General features: G+C 43.2%; 1 protein-coding gene across 1 annotated transcript in view; it reads right to left on the bottom strand.

The window, feature by feature from the left end:
- The window catches only part of BBS8 (tetratricopeptide repeat protein 8), a 359,101-nt gene that overhangs the window by 135,387 nt on the left and 203,711 nt on the right, over nucleotides 1-20,003 (bottom strand). Inside the window, exon 7 of the mRNA XM_068373116.1 lies at nucleotides 7,347-7,496. Within this exon, the coding sequence (XP_068229217.1) occupies nucleotides 7,347-7,496 (150 nt within the window). The remainder of the gene's footprint in view (nucleotides 1-7,346; nucleotides 7,497-20,003) is intronic.

The following is a 20,003-nucleotide window of genomic DNA, read 5'->3' as shown; positions in this document are numbered from 1 at the left end:
GCACCCGGACTGTAGAAGATTTTGAATTCTACCCGCCGGGTCTACAGTTCCCTCTCTCTGGTTTCGCATGCCTTACCGAGGAGACACTCGTAAGGTTTGACAAGGTCCCCAAAGAAACCAAAATGTACCCAAAGGGGCAGGCTCAGTCCACCTGGGTCCGGCCCTTAAACGAGTGGGAGTGTGTTAACACTACGTTAACACCTCACAAGAGCCCGTACACGATGTTTCTAGTGGAGGAGTAAACCCCTACTCCGTGTGTCACTAAGATATCGGACCTTGCTCAGCAGGCAATAAACGAGGACAAGCCGTTACCGCAGCTGAAGGAAACGCATCCGACCTCCCTCCTGTCCCTGGGGGATCACGATTGCTGGACTAACGCCCCGGCGACCTTCACATCGGGTAAATTAAGTGCTGACTGTGCTCCCATTCAGTTCAGTGAGTGGCTACCCAGGCTTCCGGAATCCCTGATATGCCTCGAGCTCGAAGCCTGTATGCGCCTGAGTAGACCTATCAACTCGGCTACAATGGCAGAAAAGACCTCTTTAATGTATGAAGAAGAACCACCTTTTAAGGTCTTGACGAAGTCATTACTTCAAACCTTACTGTCTGATTCCTACGACTCCTTTGCGGCCAGACGTCGTTGCTGTAGGCATGTCTTGTCTGAGGCCACTATCAGACATGAGCCTAACAAGCTCATTAAAGCCCCAGTCTGGAGCTGCTAGGGTCAATCAGAGACTCAAGGTTCGATGGGCTTAGTCCCCAAGCACAAGTTCGAACCAGCCAGCAACCAATCTCGAGGTAGAAAGAGTCTGAGATCTTTCCATTCCTTCCAAACCGGCGGTCCCAACAGGTGGTTCAAACCATCCCGGTGGCACAAGGGAGTCAACCTTTCACTTCGAAGGGTCAACCCCAACAGCAATACGTGCTGGTTCCTCAGTCCCAAGTAGCAACTACCTCCTATGCTACTTCCCCAGCCCTTAGGCCCACCTTTGAAACTCAGGGTGCTTTCCAGGGTTACCAGCGCCCCAGAGGCGCTAGCTCGAGAGGAACTTTTCGCAACAGCTACTCTCGAGGCCGAGGAGGTAAATCCGCAGCAAATCATTGGGAGTTCTCAGGTAGGGGTAGGACTTTACATCTTCCGGAACCGTTGAACGTTCAACATTTGGGCTTTCAGTATAATTTCCAAAGGTCTGGGGTGGAGTTGGATAGAAAGGCCCCCTCCACCAACCAGTTTTCATCAACATCCAACGGAAGAGCTAGTCTTATATGAAAACGATTTATTGCAAAAGGAAGCAATAAAAGTAAATCGTTTGTAATTTCAGGATCACTTGTTCAGCGGGCCAAAGAAAGACTCAGAATAGCGAAGAGTAATCCTAGACCTGTCGCTTCTGAATTCTTACATTTAATGCGACAAGTTTCACATGCTGACCATCTCTCAGGTGCGGACCTTGCTTCTCTGTGGGGCCGTCACCTCCTCTATGGATCTTGCAGACGTTTGCTATCATGTTCCGAAAGCAAGGCATTTTCGTCCGTTTCTAGGCTTCAACTAGGCAAACTGCCTCACAGCAACTACAGAGTGATAATCTCTTACAACAGTTTTGGTTCCAAATCAACTTCGAGAAATCTCGTTTGGTCCCGAGGACAAGTTTCAATGGTTAGGATTCAATGGGTTCTATGCTCCCACACTCTGTCTCCCAACAGCCAAGAGGAACGATATAGCAAAACACAATACGTTTTCTCAAAGACAATTGTCTTCCAGAAGAAATCAAGAGAGAATCCTGGGTGCCCTCCAGTTTGCCTCAGTAACAGATATACTACTGAAGGCCAAACTGAAAGATATAAGCCGAGTATGGTGCTCCAGGAAAACGAGTAATATCGAGACAAAGGGCTCGACTCCAACCAATTCTGAAGAAAAGACTTCAACCATGGACAAAGGTCAAAATCTGGTAAATCCGTTTCCTTACAATATCCACCCCCAAGCTCGTCATTTACACAGACGCCTCCCTAACAGGCGGGGGGGGGGGGGGGGGGATACTCTCAGTACAAGAAAGTCCTGGGACTATGGTCGACAATATTCCGCCAACTTCATATCAATGTTTTAGAGGCCATGGCGGTATTTTTGACCTTAAGCAACCGGCTCCAGCCAAAAACCAACATATCAGGTTTCTTCTAGATAGATAGTGGCGGACGCACTTTCGAGGACAACTCCGCTGGAGTCGGAGTGGTCACTAGACCCAATGTCCTTCAGTTGGATTCTTTCTCAGGTTCCGGATCTCCAGATAGATCTGTTTGCAACAAAGTCCAACTACAAACTAGAGTGCTATGTAGCTCCCAGCCCGGATCCTCGGGCTTACGCCACAGACACAATATCATTAGTCTGGAACACTTGGGAGAGAATTTACCTATTCCCACCAATAAATCTGTCGATGAAAGTGTTAGACAAGCTCAGGACTTCAAAGGCCAAGTTGCTCTAGTAGCCCCCATCTGGCCCAAGCACAACGGGTTTCCCCTTCTGGTGGAACTGGGTCTCCACCTCGACAGATCCCCAATCCAATACTAACACAAGCAGTACAACTCGCTCTGTGTTAGCTTCCTCAAATTCAGAATGCCCTACCTTTCTGGACTTTATGAAATTTGCAGCTCAAGAGGTGCAGATATTGATCCTCAAATACGTTATTTTTAGAATCAGATAAGAGGGGATCCACCCTTCGACAGTATGATTCGGCTGTTATGAAACTTGCCAGTTTTTAAGGGACTCAAAGGTTGAGACGATGACTATGAATCTGACAGTAACCTTCTTCAGAATTTTATTTGAATCAGACTTAGCAACTTGTACTATTACCACAAATTAAGTCAGCCTTGAAGGTTTTACAATTGGCTTTAATATTGCCCTTACAGATTCATACTTCTCATCCATCCCGAGAACCTGCGCCAGATTGAAACCATCAACTCACCCTAGCTCAGTTTCCTGGTTTCTGAATGACGTACTTAAGTTGGCTTCAGACACTCTTAACGAGACTTGCCATTATATTCCATTGGTTAGGAAATCCTTGTTCTTAATGAACCTGACTTCTGGCGCCAGAATATCAGAACTTTCAGCCTTGTCTAGAGATCCAGGTCATATTGAATTTCTCTCGTCAGGGGAAGTACTCCTTTCCCCTGACAAAAGATTTTTAGCGAAAATGAGGACCCCCAGGACAGACGGTTCCCCTGGAAGATTGTCCCACTTCCGCAGGACCCATCTTTATGTCCAGTAAACACTCTGGAAGCCTACTTAAACATATCTCCCGTTCAGTCCTCGGGGCCCTTACCCATTAGAGAAGGTGAAGAACCATCATCCTGAAAGGACTCAGACAGAAGATTCTGCATTTCATTAACGGGCTACCTAGAATCATTCCCACATCACTCCCTCACGTCCATGATATATGAGCTGTAGCTACCTCAGTTAATTACTATGAACTTCACTGGACTTAATAAATATACAGGCCGGAAGTCTCCAACAGTATTTAAACGCCACTGCTTAAAACCTCTGGAAGCCTTATATTTGCTACAGTGGCAGCAGGGAATGTGATTCCTCCTGAACATAGTGAACCTTAATCAACTATGTCTTGCTATCCTCTTACCTGTTATTTTGGATTTTATTTTACTTCCTCAGGTATTGTTCCAAGATTTGGGACCATTTCTCTGGTACTATTTCACTGGGCGGCACAGGTCGGAGCCCAGAAAAGGGATTTTGACGAAGGAAAAATCTATTTCTGGGCGAGAGACCTGTGCCGCCCAGTGAACCCTCCCTTGACTTCCCTCCCAACATGGGCCCCAAACCTTGGGTGCTATGAGGAGTGACGTCACTGGCGTGGGTTGGGTTAGTGGTAGTAGTGTTGATCGGCACCTCGCTGTGGCGGGGATTTTGAAGAGGAGATATCTAAATAGTGCGAGACCTCTGGTTGTGAATTATCACGCCCCAGTATTTTATACCGACACCTTATATAGGTGAGCGAGCTGGGTTCAACCTGGCATTCCTATGCTTTTTTTCTCTGGTAATATATAGCAGTTATATTCCTTAGAAATAGTGCTCTAGGAGTATTTCACTGGGCGGCACAGGTCTCTCGCCCAGAAATAGATTTTTCCTTCGTCAAAATCCCTTTATTCAGTATGTAGTAACCATTTTAATTATAATGTATTTTCCTGAATATGCATAACATAAATGTAATAATTTTGTTGCATTTATTATTCTTTGTTACAAAAATATCTTATATTTCAAGTTTATACCTCAACATATCAATGAGATCTTAGCCCTTGCTTCCCAAAGGGCAAAGTTGAAATTACAGGTGAATATTTAGATACTTTGAGTTTCACACAACCTTCAGAGTGATCCATTGTAAGCCTGCTACGATGGGGACTGAGGATGTGCTTCATGTGTGAAAATAATTTTCTTGATGAACTATGCAGTGCAATTTCAGAATGGATTGCCCAATTTTATCCTCAACCATTTTATAAAGCCCTTGTTTTCTCCTACCATAACAGGAGCACCATCAGTAATGGCAAAAATCTTTCCTATGTCTTCCTCTCTGTACTCAAAATGCCCAGTGAATGCCTTCAGTGTGTCTTCTCCCTTGGTATTGTCATACATAGGTTAAAGACAACAAAGCACTTCGTGTACCTCTGCGTCACTATACCTGGCAAAAACAGCCAAGCAGGGAATGCCATTGATATCCACATTTTCATCCAGGACACAATGAACATGTGTACTTCTTAAATCAACCAATTGCTGCCGATTTACATTATCAACCATTTCAGAAATACTTCTTTTCACGGATCTAGCTGAGAAAGACATGTCTTTTATCCTTGAGATGATAACTTGCTTGTTTGATAAGATATCAAATAAAGCATCAGAGCCCTCTAAGAAAGCTGCTTTCAAAAAATCTGCACCAGGAAAAGTCTTTCCATGCAATACACAAAGCTAGTTTGTAACTGGTTTCAGTTTCATTGTTTTTGCTAGCAGGTTTTTGAACACATTACTTTGTTTCTCATAGCGGGTTACTGCTTTTTTAATCACCTCAGCACTAACCTTGAAAGCCGGCTCTTCTTTTGTTTCAAAGTGTGGTTTAACACTCGATGTGCAACACAAAAAATTTTTGCAGCCGAGAACACACACAGCACGATCATTCTGCTGAATAAATCCAAAGTTATTTGTTCAAGATGGCTGAAATAATTGGACATCAAGCTTATTTTTTCCCAGTAGCAACAGTTAACTAAAAGGAATATTGCATAAGGTGGCTAAAGACTCACTGAAACAACCCGGACCATGCTCAGGTAGCTTAATCAAAATCTCAAATAATTATAAAAGGGACCATACTCAGGTAGCTAAATCAAAATATCAAGGAATTATAAAAGGGACCATACTCAGGTAGCCAATCTGACCTGATCAGGGAAATTACTTGATCCTGGTTTAAGGGATGCAAAATCGTATTTGTGTTGACTGGCACATGTCAGAAGAAAGGAAATGTAGATATATAGATAGAAATAAAGATATAATAATTCAAATCATAAAGTAAATAATGCAAACCATAAAGAGAAAGGTAATGATACACAATACACATTCTTTCTGGCTCTCTCTCTCTCTCTCTCTCTCTCTCTCTCTCTCTCTCTCTCTCTCTCTCTCTCTCTCTCTCTCTGTATTTTTTCAGGATTTTTCCTTTGCTCCTTCAAATCAAATGCCATGCTATAAACAAGCACTCCTCGTGCCAAGTCTGGCACGCGTGCCATAGGTTGACGACCCCTGCAATAGGTAATATGTTTTCAAACATGCAGAGTACCACCTAATACACCAGACTTCTCTGTTTCAGCTGACTGCATGGGGATCAACCCTTTCTCTATGACAGCAATAATGGCATATATAATTTAATTGGTGTATGTCTGTAGGTTTTTTAAATACCAACTTATCTCTACACAATACTGTTAAGCTTTTCAATTTCCTAAGACATACCTCAAGTTCCTTGGTTGCAATAATAACAGGTTATAGGTTTATATAAGCTTTAGTAATACATCAAAATTTAGATCTGGCTGACAATACAGTCAATGGTAATGTTATCAGACATTTCTGTACCAAAGATCTACCCAAGTTGAATCCTATCTCATGGAATTTGAACACGGTCTTAAAGTTCGTATCAGGTCCTCCGTTTAGGCCCATAGAGTCAGATGATTTCAGAGACTTTCTTAAAGACCCTATTTAATGTAGCCTTTGCATCAGGCTACATGGTTAATGAACTATAAGCAGTGTCCTCCAATGTGGGATCTAATGCCAGCTTTCAAAGCAAAGAATTATTTCAAATACAGGAATCTTTACTGTGAGCTTAGAGATGATTCTTGCCTTATGTTAAACAATGCTGTCCTTTTTTATGAAGTTTTATCATAGATTGTCATTGCAACTTGGAAGTCTATTCTTCTTTCCTTCAAAGTTTAAATATATGATACTAAATGAATAGCTGCTAAGTTGACTCATGTTATTTGTTAGGTATCCTTGTTGTGGCAGAAGCCATATTAGGTTAAGAAAGTACTCTCCTTATTTCTTCTTGCATATTGTTTACCTGTTTACATATTCAGGGGTTCAGCTAAGGTACTTTAGGGTGGTTAGTTTAGTACTTTGACTTATTTAGGGATCTTTTGATTAGTCCTCGTTTGGTTATGGTTGGTAGTAGTCCTTGTGACGGGGAAATGGTCGAAAGGTAAAGAGAGTCGTTGGCTTTGCAAATCTTCTCATCTTTTATTGGAATTACAGAAGTTACAAGCCATCTCCCAGCTCCCAGCTTCAGATTGCCTCGTGACAAGTCGTTTGAGGGTAGAGTCCAGGGTAAGAGTCTTGTGTTGTATTTTGTTATTTATCTGTTATTTCAGGGTGGGGGTCAGTGCAATGAATATTGATTAAGGTTTGTTGAAATTTAGAAAATGATTTAAAAAATGAATCATTTCAATAATCAGCATTCAGTGGATTGGCCCCCTGTCATAGTTAGTGAGGTGATTCAAAATTACAGCCACTAGTAGTCATGAAATGTAGTAGTAGTTCTAGAAATATTGGTAAGGGGACCAAGTCCTACAACCCCACAACTAATCAACTAATTTTCAAGTTTCTAAAAAAAGATGAATTTGCAAAAGGTATAGCACAATAAAGGTTACGCGAGTATTGAAATAAATTCCATTCTAAAACTTCTGTTATTACATAGAAACAGACTTTCCTGTGGAATGAGTCCAACCTTTACAGGCACAAGGAGATCAAAGCTAAATTTCATTACAACTATATTTTGGCAGTACGTGGAGAAAATAAAAATTTTCTAATAATTTCATCCTACCTGTAAAATCTCAACGCTACTTCAGGTTGATCACTGTAGAAGTGGTGAGTACCAATACATGCTATGGCTTCAACATGGGTGGCATCATAGTGGAGAACATCTCTGTAAAACTTGACAGCCTTTGTGAGGTCATGCAAACCTTCATAAATCCTGCAAATATGTAAAATATTTACTGACAAAATACCGGTCCTTAACTTGTGTAACAATGTGTCAGATCATATTTCCATAAAATTAATTATTTCCATACTTATCCAGTATTCAAACTACTATATGCTTTGAAGTGTGATATTCTGCAACAATCACTCTGAAATAATGATATACAGTAAGTGGTTTTTTTTCTATTAAATCTAAATTTCTATTTCAATTTAACCTTTATTTCAGATGCAATGGTCCACAGATATAGGCTACATGTGTTTGCAGTTAATTAAGTGTATACAACTATAGAATAAAAAAAAATTTAATCTACCTGCTATTACTGAAGAATATATCTATTAGTAGTTATGACTACTGCAACTGCACTTATTGGTGAATTACCCATTTTCATATACAGTATACAAACTGTTATACTGTACCAGTGTCTCCACATTGAGGATGTGAATCCTGCACTGCAAATGGTAGGATTAACCAGTACTTTTATAATACAATTTTCTGACTTTTCAATCCTCCCAATAAACTTAAAAATAAGAAACCTAATTACAGCCTGACAGGCAGATACACACACTTCAGTAAACATTTGGCTAGCACTAAAAAATCTAGGTACTCTAAGTAACATAGACATTGCATCATAATAAGCCACTGAAAGTCTCTTCATACTGTATTCTGTGAAATGACATCAGAGGTTTGCATCATAAAGGGGAGTACAGCAAGCTCTGAATAGCGATCCTTTTACATCAGGTGAACACATGTGAAATTTCCTCAACAACACATAACCCTGACCATACAGTTTACAACATTGACATAATATTTACAATCTTTCATATCATCAGTAAATACAAGACCTAGATGGTTTGTCTCATTACACACTTTGAGGTCAACCCCACTCAGTCACACCAGTACACAAGTAATATAATAAGATACATTTCAACACCTCGGTCAGCCCTTTTACTAAATAATTTCTCATAGTTGATATGGTCAAACGCCTTAGAGGCATCTAAAAAGCATAAAAACACTGAAGAATTCATACTTCAATACCTAGCAAAAATTTCCTTCAATGCAAAAATACACATGCTTGTACCATATTTTTTTCTAAAGCCATACTGACTGTCATTTGTTAATATATACATTTCTAACCTGTCCAGCAGTATGATTTTCAACACTTTAGACAAAACACTGGCTAGGGCAATAGGCCTATAATTATTCTTACTATTCATTTTACCAGTTTTATCTTTCATAACAGATATCGTTAACACAGAGATCATGGATTAAAAAGCCAGATAGATACAGGATAACATTACTAATGGTAGAACCTGGAACCCATTTGTAAAGGTTATCTTACCTCTGCCCATCGTTTGTAGGAGGATTGTGGGTCGTATGCAGTGACAAACAAAAGAGGTATTTGAGCCAGACACCATTGCAGGAGAGGAAGAGAAATAACCTGTTCCCATGAGGCAGAGGAGAAGCAGGAAAAACAGGCAGGTTGGTCTACCGATCCTTCTCCTCTCATGGCAATGCATTTCACAGGAACTCCTGTATTACAGGGCTATCTGGCATATATTTCTTTGGTGCTGGATTTTACACAGCTGTTTTTCATGTGATATTTGTTTGTTTTCTTAGTAGAACAAACCAATATCAATGCTAGATAACAATTTGTAGGTATGCCATTTTCTTTCCAAAACTTACGGTTGCCAGTAAATGCAAAGGATATTGCTAAGTACCTGGGTTTGTTTTTCTTATGGGGGTCATTTGTATACCATTGTTAGAGGACTATTAGTCTATGAGGGAATATCTGCTTATCTGCATAAAGACAAAAACATGTCAGAGGTTTTTGCTGATTGTTATGATTTTTTCTCGAGAGCAATAACACTGAGATCCAACAAGGCAATACTGATTATCTTGTGAAAGTTCGTACAATCTAAGAATACTTCTGATTAAGGTTCATGGATGTATATACTCCTTAGCAGGACCTGTCAATTGATGAAGGAATAAAGCTGTGGTATGGGAGGCTTAGATATAAAGTGTATAGCTCTGCCTAGCCCTGAAAACCAGCTGGTGCTGGTGAAAGGGGCTCTGAAAGGACACAAAAGGTTTCTGCTCTTCCTGCAAGGTGCAGCTTTCTAATAAGGATTGCTTACATGTACTTCACTGAAGGCACGGTAGCAGCTGGGGACCACATCTTTCCCTGTCACCCCCACGACAGGTAACTGCCATGGCCTTGCTACCTGTCCACTAGCTTTGACAGGAGACATGCAACATCATAACAGGTAGTAAAACAAAGCTTCTCCCGCCACACCTCGCAGGAGTGTTAGAAACAACAAAGAGTGAGTACCTGACTAACAATTCTGGAATTAACTGTTGTGCACATTTGTGTAAAGATATGTATGCATTTGAGGTCTTCCGTTTACTCTAAGAATATCTTTTACTGCACTCTTTATTTGAAATATGTCTTCTTGTCAATGTTTGTTTCCTGTTATATATATACATCAAATCTAAGACCTGTGAAAAAGTCTTATTTTTGGGCTCAGGCCATGTCGTCGTGATGGAAGTTCCTTTGAAGGTAGCTTCCTAGGTATATTTGACCTACAGTGATATATCCCAGAGAATTTACTAAAGGTATCCAGAATTCTAACTCCTGGAGCGAATATCCCTTAAGATTTTACGAAGGGATATCGCGTAATATCAGAGGACGTATTCTTGACACGACTCATGGCTATCTACACCCCCAATAGAGCTTTCACTTCGAGGGGAAAGAGAGGCAAGAATAAGGAGAGTCGTTCCAGAGACATCGCTCTCGACGATCCCTACTGCTCTGCAAATAGTGCGCCTATCCGCCACCGCGAGGCGCCACCGTCATTCTTTCTATCGTAGCTTCGCTAGACCGGTGTTTTTCCCTGTTCTCTCGAGCTATTTTGGAGTATTTTGGACGCTATGATGTCTTCCCCAGCCTTATCAGCTTCTGGAAAGTTAAGTAATATCTTTATCTTGTGTAAATGTAAGCTCTTGCCACTTTTGCTTTTCGATTGAGATCGTAATTAACGTAACAAGAGCTGTTGCCAGCCGGATGGCGTCAGTGACGCGGTCGTTCTTCTGTTCATTTGGTTAGCCAGAACAACCCTTTCCCGGCATTTTTACACTTTAATAACTTTAGCTATTTAGATAGGGATTCTTATATTATGTCATTGTTGTCGTGAATTTGGCTATTTATGATCGAGCCTCATGAGTGCTAGGCTTCCTAGCCAAGGCACCCTCACACTTCATGCATGATATAACCTTCCTGGTAAAGTTTTATTGAAGTACAGGCAATATTTTGCACATTTTTTGATATTACTTAATTTTGCTTTCCTCTTCCAAGATAGTATACAGAGAGTTTCGGTGATTGATTCTCAATGCTCCTAGGCTACTAGCCTAGGGACTTTAGTATACTTTCATACATGTCCCCATTGCTCTTGTATTGACTTTTAAGGGGAGACTGACACCTCCTAGACCTTTTAAGTTAATACCAATCTCCTAGGAGATTTAAGAGCAATCCCCTTCCCTCTGATTAGCCTAGGCTATTCTCAGTTTTCTTTGCTGTGAACAGAGTTCTGGCAAAGTTTTACTGAGACGTTCTGTTTTCTTTCTCCTAACCACTGAGTCGGTTTTGTGTTTAGGACGGGACATCAGAGTATCAGTCTGTGTTAGACATCTCCCTGTCTTGGTGAAATGATTTCCCATGTCAGGTTAAGCTGCTCTTTCAGGAGGCTAGACCTCCCTAGGCCATAATTGGGGGTTTTGTATGACAATTCCCCCTTCCCTGGCCTAGCAGACAGTCCTGTGCTGGTAGACCCTAGGCCGAAGAAAGGATTTCTTCACTGCCTAGGGCCTCTAGTTCGAGATTCTGCTCTCCTGCGAGTTGGTGTCCTACGGACGCCCTCTCCCTTGACTAATGATTTCCCCTACCTGAGGTTACTTCATGAGACCAGAATCCTTTAGGTTAGGTAGTGCCTACGGGCATTACCTTACCTATAGGACACCTACCCCCTCCCCGCTATCTCTTTCGTGTTGAATGATCCAACACCCTACTGGCCGTCGTTCTACATTGACCCTAGGGTTCTTGTAGGACTGGCCTGAGGTTCCCCGTCTGCCGCCGGCCAGCCCGGCTGCCAGCGGGTATCCTCGTATTCTTTAGTGTGTTCATCGGTCCTCCCTTGGACTGCCTTCCATAGCCCTTATGTTTGGGATATGCTTGGGTGGAAGCCCGAATTTCATTCCCCCTTCCACTTGAACCCTCATTCTGGATGCAGGTCGCCAAAGCTGAGCCCTTGCCTTCCTCCATCCTTTCTTTCTCTCATACTTTCATACTGGGCCATGTCCATTGTCTGCCAGCTGGCAGTTGCCCTGCCGCCGCTTGTTGGGAACATAGTTGACCGACAACCCAAAGACATTGGACATTCAGGAACCGACTGCCAGCTGCTGAGTTGCCGGCCGGCAGCCGGCCACCCCTACCTGGTCATCTGCCGCCGACTGCCGCTGGGTCCCCTTGATGGAAGGATCCTCGGCTGCCGGCTGCCAGAGCCGCCGCCGGCCGGCAGTGCAGAACCGCAGCCGCCGGCAAAGACCCCCGGCAGAGCCGTTGTCGGCCGGCAGAGCCGTTGCCGGCCAGCAGAGACCACCAGCAGCCGGCAGAGCCGTTGCCGGCCAGCAGAGACCACCAGCAGCCGGCAGAGCCGTTGCCGGCGGCCTATCACACATTGTTATGAAGACAATATTTGCTTTCAATAGCCCAGACATGCCGGCTTGCCCGGCAGACGCCGGCAGGTCTGACAGGACTGGCAATTTGTTACCAAATAGTCAATGCTGTAGCCCAAAGTTTTTCCAACCTACAAGGTGCTTCATGGGCAGCCTATTGTGACACCATCACATATAAGAGAGTGATTCTCTCTTCCTATAATGGTTGTGATCCATTATTGTCCTTAATCCCCAATATTGAAACTGGAAGATTGTGTTAAGAGACACTTTATATCACAGGATATCATCTTCCTCTGGGAATTCTACTCTCAATATTGGAGGAGGTCATAGGAATTGGCTGGACAGGAAACACATGTAGGTGTCTTTCCTACTTATAGCTTACCCTATCCAAGCTAATATAAAATATTATATGTATGTTGAAATTTTATAATTTCACCGAATACTAATAGACTTTTCCCTTCCTTACAGGAGGAGTATCCCGAGTGCGGGAATAGCTTTTGCAGGGTCCGCAGTAAGAACTTCTGCGGCCACGACATGTGCAGGGCCCATGATCGCTGCGCAGTCATCTAGGGGGGCTCTCAAGTTTTGGGACTCGCAGGTATGTACCGTTTGCGAAAAACTGGTGTGAGGCTTTTGATGACCAAAAGTCCACTGAGTCAAGGGACGCAGCATGGGAAAAGCTGCGTAAATGGGTCAGGGGTTTCCAGAGGAATACTTCTGGCCCATACCTTCCTAATGAAAAGATGAGAGCTTGTCTTTTCCCTAGGGCATCTTCGGATGCAGTTATTCCCCAGCCTCAACCTGAGATTCCCCTGGTTCAGATTCCGGTAGAATCTGAAGTCTCGGATGCCTTAGAGAGCATCCAGCTAGAAGACAACATGTCAGTTGTCTCAGAGGAGACCGAGAACAATCTCCTAGTGGAGGAGTTGGATCAGGCGGATGACGTTCCACCTGAGCCAGAAAACTGAGAAAGCCGAAACGATTTCGGTGTCATCGGCCACAGTGAATGAGCCGGTGCCTTCTACCTCCTCCACTGCACCCCAACTAGATTCGATCACGAGTACTTTGCACTCGTTGCTGTCCATGGTGCAGGACATGCAACAGAAATCGTCCGAGAAGGAGGCCTCTCTTCGGACTGAGATGCATCAACTAGTTGCGACACGTTTGGCTCCGAAGAAGCTAAACGTTAAAGATCTCCCCGCCTTCTCTGACGTTAACCCCTGGAGGTACGCAGAGCACATGCCCATGTCGGGCGGAAAGATCTTCCTCTCAGAAAAACTGGGCACTGTCCCAGTAGAGGAAATTGAGTTCTGGCCCAGCAAAGGGACCTACCCGGATTGCTATGTCCGTCTCAGGACGGAACCCGCATCCAGAGAGGAAACAGAGCCGAAGGAATCTATTGTCCTTGAACCCTCTAAGGCTCAGGCCTTATATACCACCACCTTAAAAGAGAGGGCCTTTACTAGCTCTAAGGTGCCGGCTCTCATCAAGAAACACCCGTCCTTCATTGCTGACCCTAAACGTGCCTTTCCCTTTATGGACAAAGGGCTCAAGGCAGCCTTAAAGGCAGTTGAGGCAGGGAAACCATGCCCTACACTGGAGGAGTGTAGACCCTTCTCCCTTGCCTTCCCATCAGACGATGCAAACTGGAAGGATGTCCACAACACCTTCACAGTCGGGAAGCTGGAGGCAGATATTGCCGGACGTCAGTTCGGCGAAGACCTCCCCAAGCTGTCGGACTTTCTCCTGCGTAGGGAACAGGAGACGAAAGAACGCTTAGCCGCTTCCTTGTCTCTGCAGACTGGCCTGGAGACAATGGCAAGCATTCCAGATACCCCGGACATGTACATGGTCTTCGCCAAAGCCCATCTGGCGACAGTAACTAAAGACTTGTACAACTTTATTAAAGCCCGAAGGGCTTGCAGAGAGTTCGTGTTCGCCTCGGCTGCGGTGAGACACAAACCCAGGAAGCTGATAGCTTCTAACATCTGGGGAAAAGACCTCTTCCCAAGTGAAGTGGTCAAAGAGGTCGTGGACAAAGCCGCCACTGAAAATAGAAACCTTCTTTCTAAATGGGGCTTGTCCTCCAAAAGGAAATGCTCAGCTGACGACGGTACCCAGCCAAAGAATAGATCAAAACGACCTAAAGTGCCCTCTCGGCCTAAGCAACAACAGCACAACCACCCACTACCTTCCAACTGGTGCCCCAAACACTGGCGACTCAGTCACCAGTGTTCACCCCAGTGTTTGAAAGGCAGTCTACGACCTTTCGGCCGAAGTCTCGAGGATCCTTTCGAGGTTCCTCCAGATGCCCCTCCAGAGGTAGGGGCAAAAGAGGTGGACGTGGCCAAGGAGGTAAATCCTCCTCCCAGCACTCAAAGTGAGATGCTACCGGTAGGAGGGAGACTCTTCTACTTCTGGGATCGTTGGACCTTCGATCCTCGGCCCACAGCCTAATCAAGAACGGACTATGGTGGAGTTGGAGCTCAACTCTACCAACCTTCCCTCAATTCTTCCAACACTCAACCCCCATATTGGAAGAATATGTTCAGGAACTCTTGAGCAAAAGAGTTATAAGGAAGGCAAAGTCTGTCAGATTCCAAGGAAGGCTATTTTGTGTTCCGAAGAAGGACTCGGAAAAGCTCAGAGTAATTCTGGACTTGTCACCACTCAACAAGTTCATAGTAAACTACAAGTTCAAAATGCTGACGCTTCAACACATCAGGACCCTGTTGCCCAAACGGGCATACACAGTCTCCATAGACATGACGGATGCGTACTGGCACGTTCCAATCAGCCGCCAAGTTTCCCCCTACCTAAGATTCAAACTACAAAGAAGACAGTATGTTTTCAGAGCCATGCCCTTCGGTCTGAACATAGCTCCAAGGGTATTCACCAACCTTGCGAATGCAGTCATTCATCAACTACACCTAAAAGGAATCGAGGTAGTAGCCTACCTGGACGACTGGCTGGTGTGGGCAGCATCCGAAGAAGAGTGCAGGCAAGCCTCCAAGGAAGTGATCCAGTTCCTGGAACACTTGGGATTCAAGATCAACTTGGAAAAATCCCATCTGTCTCCAGCTCTGAAGTTTCAGTGGCTGGGCATCCACTGGAACTTGCAGTCGCACTGCCTTTCCATTTCATCAAAGAAAAGGAAAGAGATAGCAGGATCTGTCAGAAGCCTTCTTCGATCCGCAAGGATATCAAGAAGGCAACAGGAGAGAGTGTTGGGGTCTCTCCAGTTCGCCTCAGTGACAGATCCAGTATTGAGAGCACAATTAAAAGATGCATCAGGAGTCTGGAGAAAATACGCATCAAACGCTCGAAGAGATCTAAAATGACCGACACCAAATCGTCTGCGATCCCTACTCAAGCCATGGTCGGAGGCCAAGAACCTAAAGAACAAGGTTCCCTTACAACCACCTCCACCGTCAGTCACCGTTCACACGGATGCCTCGAAGGAAAGGTGGGGAGGTCACTCTCATCATTGGAAAGTCCAAGGAACCTGGTCTCCCCTCTTCAAAACCTTCCACATCAACTTTCTGGAAGCCATGGCAGTTTTTCTTTCCCTAAAGAAACTGAAACTCCGTTGCTCAATCCACATCCGTCTGGTTCTAGACAGCGAAGTCATAATGAGATGCCTAAATTGACAGGGCTCGAGATCGCCTCACATAAATCAAGTGATACTAGCCATCCTCCACCTTGTGGAGAAGAAGAGATGGCACTTGTCAGCAGTCCATCTTCAAGGGTTCCGCAATGTGACAGCGGACGCTCTATCCAAAACCAAACCGATAGAGTCAGAATATTCCCTAGACGCAAGATCGTTCTCCTTCATCTTACGCAAAGTCCCAGGACTGCAGATAGACCTCTTCGCAACGAGCGACAACAAGAAGCTACCTCAGTATGTAGCCCCGTACGATGATCTCTAGCGGAAGCAATGGATGCAATGTCCACAGATTGGAACAGATGGTCCAAGATCTACCTATTCCCTCCAACCAACCTTCTGCTGAAAGTCCTCGACAAACTGAGATCCTTTCGTGGGACGGCAGCAATAGTGGCCCACAAGTGGCCCAACAGCGTTTGGTTCCCCCTGGTGATGGAACTACGACTGAAACTGATCCCATTGCCGGATCCAGTTCTGACTCGGCAAGTGCAGAAATTGACTGTCTAAGCTTCATCAGTGAAAACCCAGAACCTTCATCTCATGATTTTCTCGTCTTAGCGGTCAAGAAACGGTTTGGGATTTCTAGGGACAGTATCAACTTCCTAGAAGAATACGAGTCAAAGTCAACAAGAAGACAATATGAGTCTTCCTGGAAGAAATGGGTGGCCTTTGTCAAGGCGAAGAAACCTAAGGAGATTTCTACGGACTTCTGTTTGTCCTTCTTCATCCATCTTCATGAACAAGGTTTAGCAGCCAATACGATTACTACATGTAAATCCGCCCTGGCCAGACCAATACTTTAAGCCTTCTAGGTAGACTTTTCCAACGAAATCTTCAAAAAGATCCCTAAAGCCTGCGCAAAACTTCGGCTCGCAGCTCCTCCTAAGCCCATTTCATGGTCTTTGGACAAAGTTCTTTGTTTAGCATCAACCCTGAACAATGAGGATTGCTCGCTGAAAGACTTGACTCAGAAGGTGATATTCTTATTTGCACTAGCCTCGGGAGCCAGAGTTAGCGAAATAATGGCCCTCTCGAGGGATGATGGCCACATTCAGTTCACAGACAATGGAGAACTGAACCTCTTTCCAGACCCGACGTTTCTCGCCAAGAACGAGCTGCCCACTAAGAGATGGGGTCCCTGGAGAGTCTGCCCTCTGAAGGAAGAAGCATCCCTCTGCCCAGTAGAACTTCAGACTTTAAGGGAGGTCAGCTTTTCAGGGGAGAGACTTCCGGTTCAACGTTATCCTTGAAACAGATTAGGGCGAAAATCACCTACTTCATTCGCAGAGCGGATCCAGACAGTACACCCGCAGGTCATGATCCGAGGAAAGTTGCCTTGTCTTTGAATTTCTTCCAAATTATGTCGTTTGAAAGTCTTCGTGCTTATACTGGATGGAAGTCCTCGAGGGTCTCCTTCAAGCACTATGCGAAGCAATTACAAGAAATTAAATTTCATGTGGTGGCGGCGGGCAGTGTATAAAACCCGCTGCTTGATTACTGCGAAGAACAGTGCACTATTAGGGACTTAAAGTGAAGGGTGTACACGATAGACTCATAAGACATATCGTGTTGAGTTTTGTGTTTAAGTGATAACACTAAAGACTGTTCTCCCTACACAGGTGACATTAAGCATAATAAACTGACACAAGTGCCAGGCATTCTTATATGCACAGTGTTCCTAGTAACAACAGAATGTATAGCGAAACTTCATATTTCCCTTAGAGTGGCTAATGTTTTCCTTTTCAGGCAAACCCTATTTATCCTGTTATTACTGTTTATGTTTTATGCAGAATTATTCAGAATACATTGTAATTGTTTACAACCATGATTTCTATTTTTGTAATAAACAATAGAATAAATATTTGCGTCTCTTTCGCCCCAAATATTTCATTGAATGTATAAGTCAGAGCATCCTTGACTCTTTTGATATTTAAGTAAATACCAGAACTAAGATTCATGGTGTTCCAGGCCAACAGGTAAGATCTTGTTGTACTAGACTGTTCATTTTACTGTTTAAGGTTTCCTACATATATATAAACCTGTCCGTCTCTTCACGACAGACCCGGGAGGTACAGTAATCTGCCCAAACCAATCCCATCCTAGTACAGACCATGCTTTACGTATATGTTGACACTAATATACAAACTGTTTGCTAGATTGTTCCCTGAACTCACAATCCTCGGGTTTTTCCTCGAGTCTACCCAGACTCTTCCCTGTAGGGGGCAGGAAGCACTGACATATTTCATGATCAGCTGATTGATGTATAACGGTAACATCAAGTGTCTCTAGGTCTAAAGACCGAAGAGGAAAGATTTAGCTCGAGATGAACGGCACTATTGGAAAACCATAGATACATTAATGCTCTGGTACACTTCCATCACGACGACATGGCCTGAGCCCAAAAAACGGATTTTGAGCGAAGCGAAAAATCTATTTTTGGGTGAGGTAGCCATGTCGTCCTGATGGACCCACCTTCTTTTGGGACAAAAGGATAATGAATTCCTCCCTATAGTACTATATCTGCAACACCTACAAAGCTACAAAGAATGACGGTGGCGTCTCGCGGTGGCGGATAGGCGCACTATTTGCAGAGCAGTAGGGATCGTCGAGAGCGATGTCTCTGGAACGACTCTCCTTATTCTTGCCTCTCTTTCCCCTCGTAGTGAAAGCTCTATTGGGGGTGTAGATAGCCATGAGACGTGTCAAGAATACGTCCTCTGATATTACGCAATATCCCTTCGTAAAATTTTAAGGGATATTCGCTCCAGGAGTTAGAATTCTGGATACCTTTGGTAAATTCTCTGGGATATATCACTGTAGGTCAAATATACCTAGGAAGCTACCTTCGAAGGAACTTCCATCAGGACGACATGGCTACCTCACCCAAAAATAGATTTTTTGCTTCGCTCAAAATCCGTTTTTTACACATTAAATGTTAATGTAAAGATAAAAACATTGTAATGAGTTATAACTAGATCATGCCGTTGTATTCTAGAACAAGAGTTTCTGGATATTTCTCTTAACTTTTTCTATGTCGCCAACCACTAGACGTGCATATTGCATGATGTAGTTTAGCACTAGACATTTTAGAGTTCATTAGGAATTTTCGAGAGAAAATGGGTCTGATATAATAAGACGTCAACGAGTTAGAGAGGGGAGACTTGATTTGTTTTTCTTTGAGTGAACATTGCTCTTGTGGAGATATTTCTTTCTCACCAGCTGTGATACTACTAAATTTCTTCCGTTATTTCAACACTGCTGAAATATTAATAACAAGGAAACCTTGGAAGATTGAATATCATCAGAGCTGAGTTCCTATTTATCATCTTCTATATCTGATTGTAATCTAGAAAATCTTTCAAAATTTGGAGCAGAGTTTCGTCGTCATCTGTCTCTCATTTCATAGAGACTTATAAAGCCAAGACCTAAATTACCATTTTTTTTTTTTTTTGTAAATTATCATCAATTTGGTGAACAGTGAGTATTTTGTGAAACTTGTAAAATATTGTAAATACTTATTTCTAATCTTAAATATAGTTATTCTTAATGTTTGCTAGCTATTATTTTACTTTGCTGCAGGGCTGTGGAGTCGGTACCAAAAACCTTTCGACTCCTCTCTTTTTGGTACCTACGACTCCGACTCCTTTATACAATATTCACTTCAAAATCAATTATACCCTGTTAAATGCTAGAAAACAATTTTTTTTTATTTTACTAAATGTTAGTATACTATCGACATGTCTGGGCCTAAGTAACTGTATTTTTTAAATTATTGTCCATTGTACAGTCCTAGTAAAATGAAACTAATGACGACACAGATTTAGAAAAAATTAACCCGTACTCTTATCAAACAAACGTTGTATTATTAAGAAAGCCAGCTCCATCTTGGCAAACATTTTCAATATTCAATATTAAATGAAAACTGAAACTTAAATTAATCTTTTTTAGTGGTACGAAGTCACTAAACTAAACAAATAAAATCACACATATCAAAGAAAGCAAATGAAAATATTACTGAACTCCTATGGAATTTGATAAGATTGAAACATTTGTTCTTTGGAACAAATTGCCTTAGTCAGGTCTTCCTTTATTGAAGCCTTTAGATCTGA

Source organism: Palaemon carinicauda, chromosome 5 (assembly GCF_036898095.1).
Source record: "Palaemon carinicauda isolate YSFRI2023 chromosome 5, ASM3689809v2, whole genome shotgun sequence".
NCBI lineage: Eukaryota > Metazoa > Arthropoda > Malacostraca > Decapoda > Palaemonidae > Palaemon > Palaemon carinicauda.
This window is presented reverse-complemented; position numbering and strand designations above follow the sequence as displayed.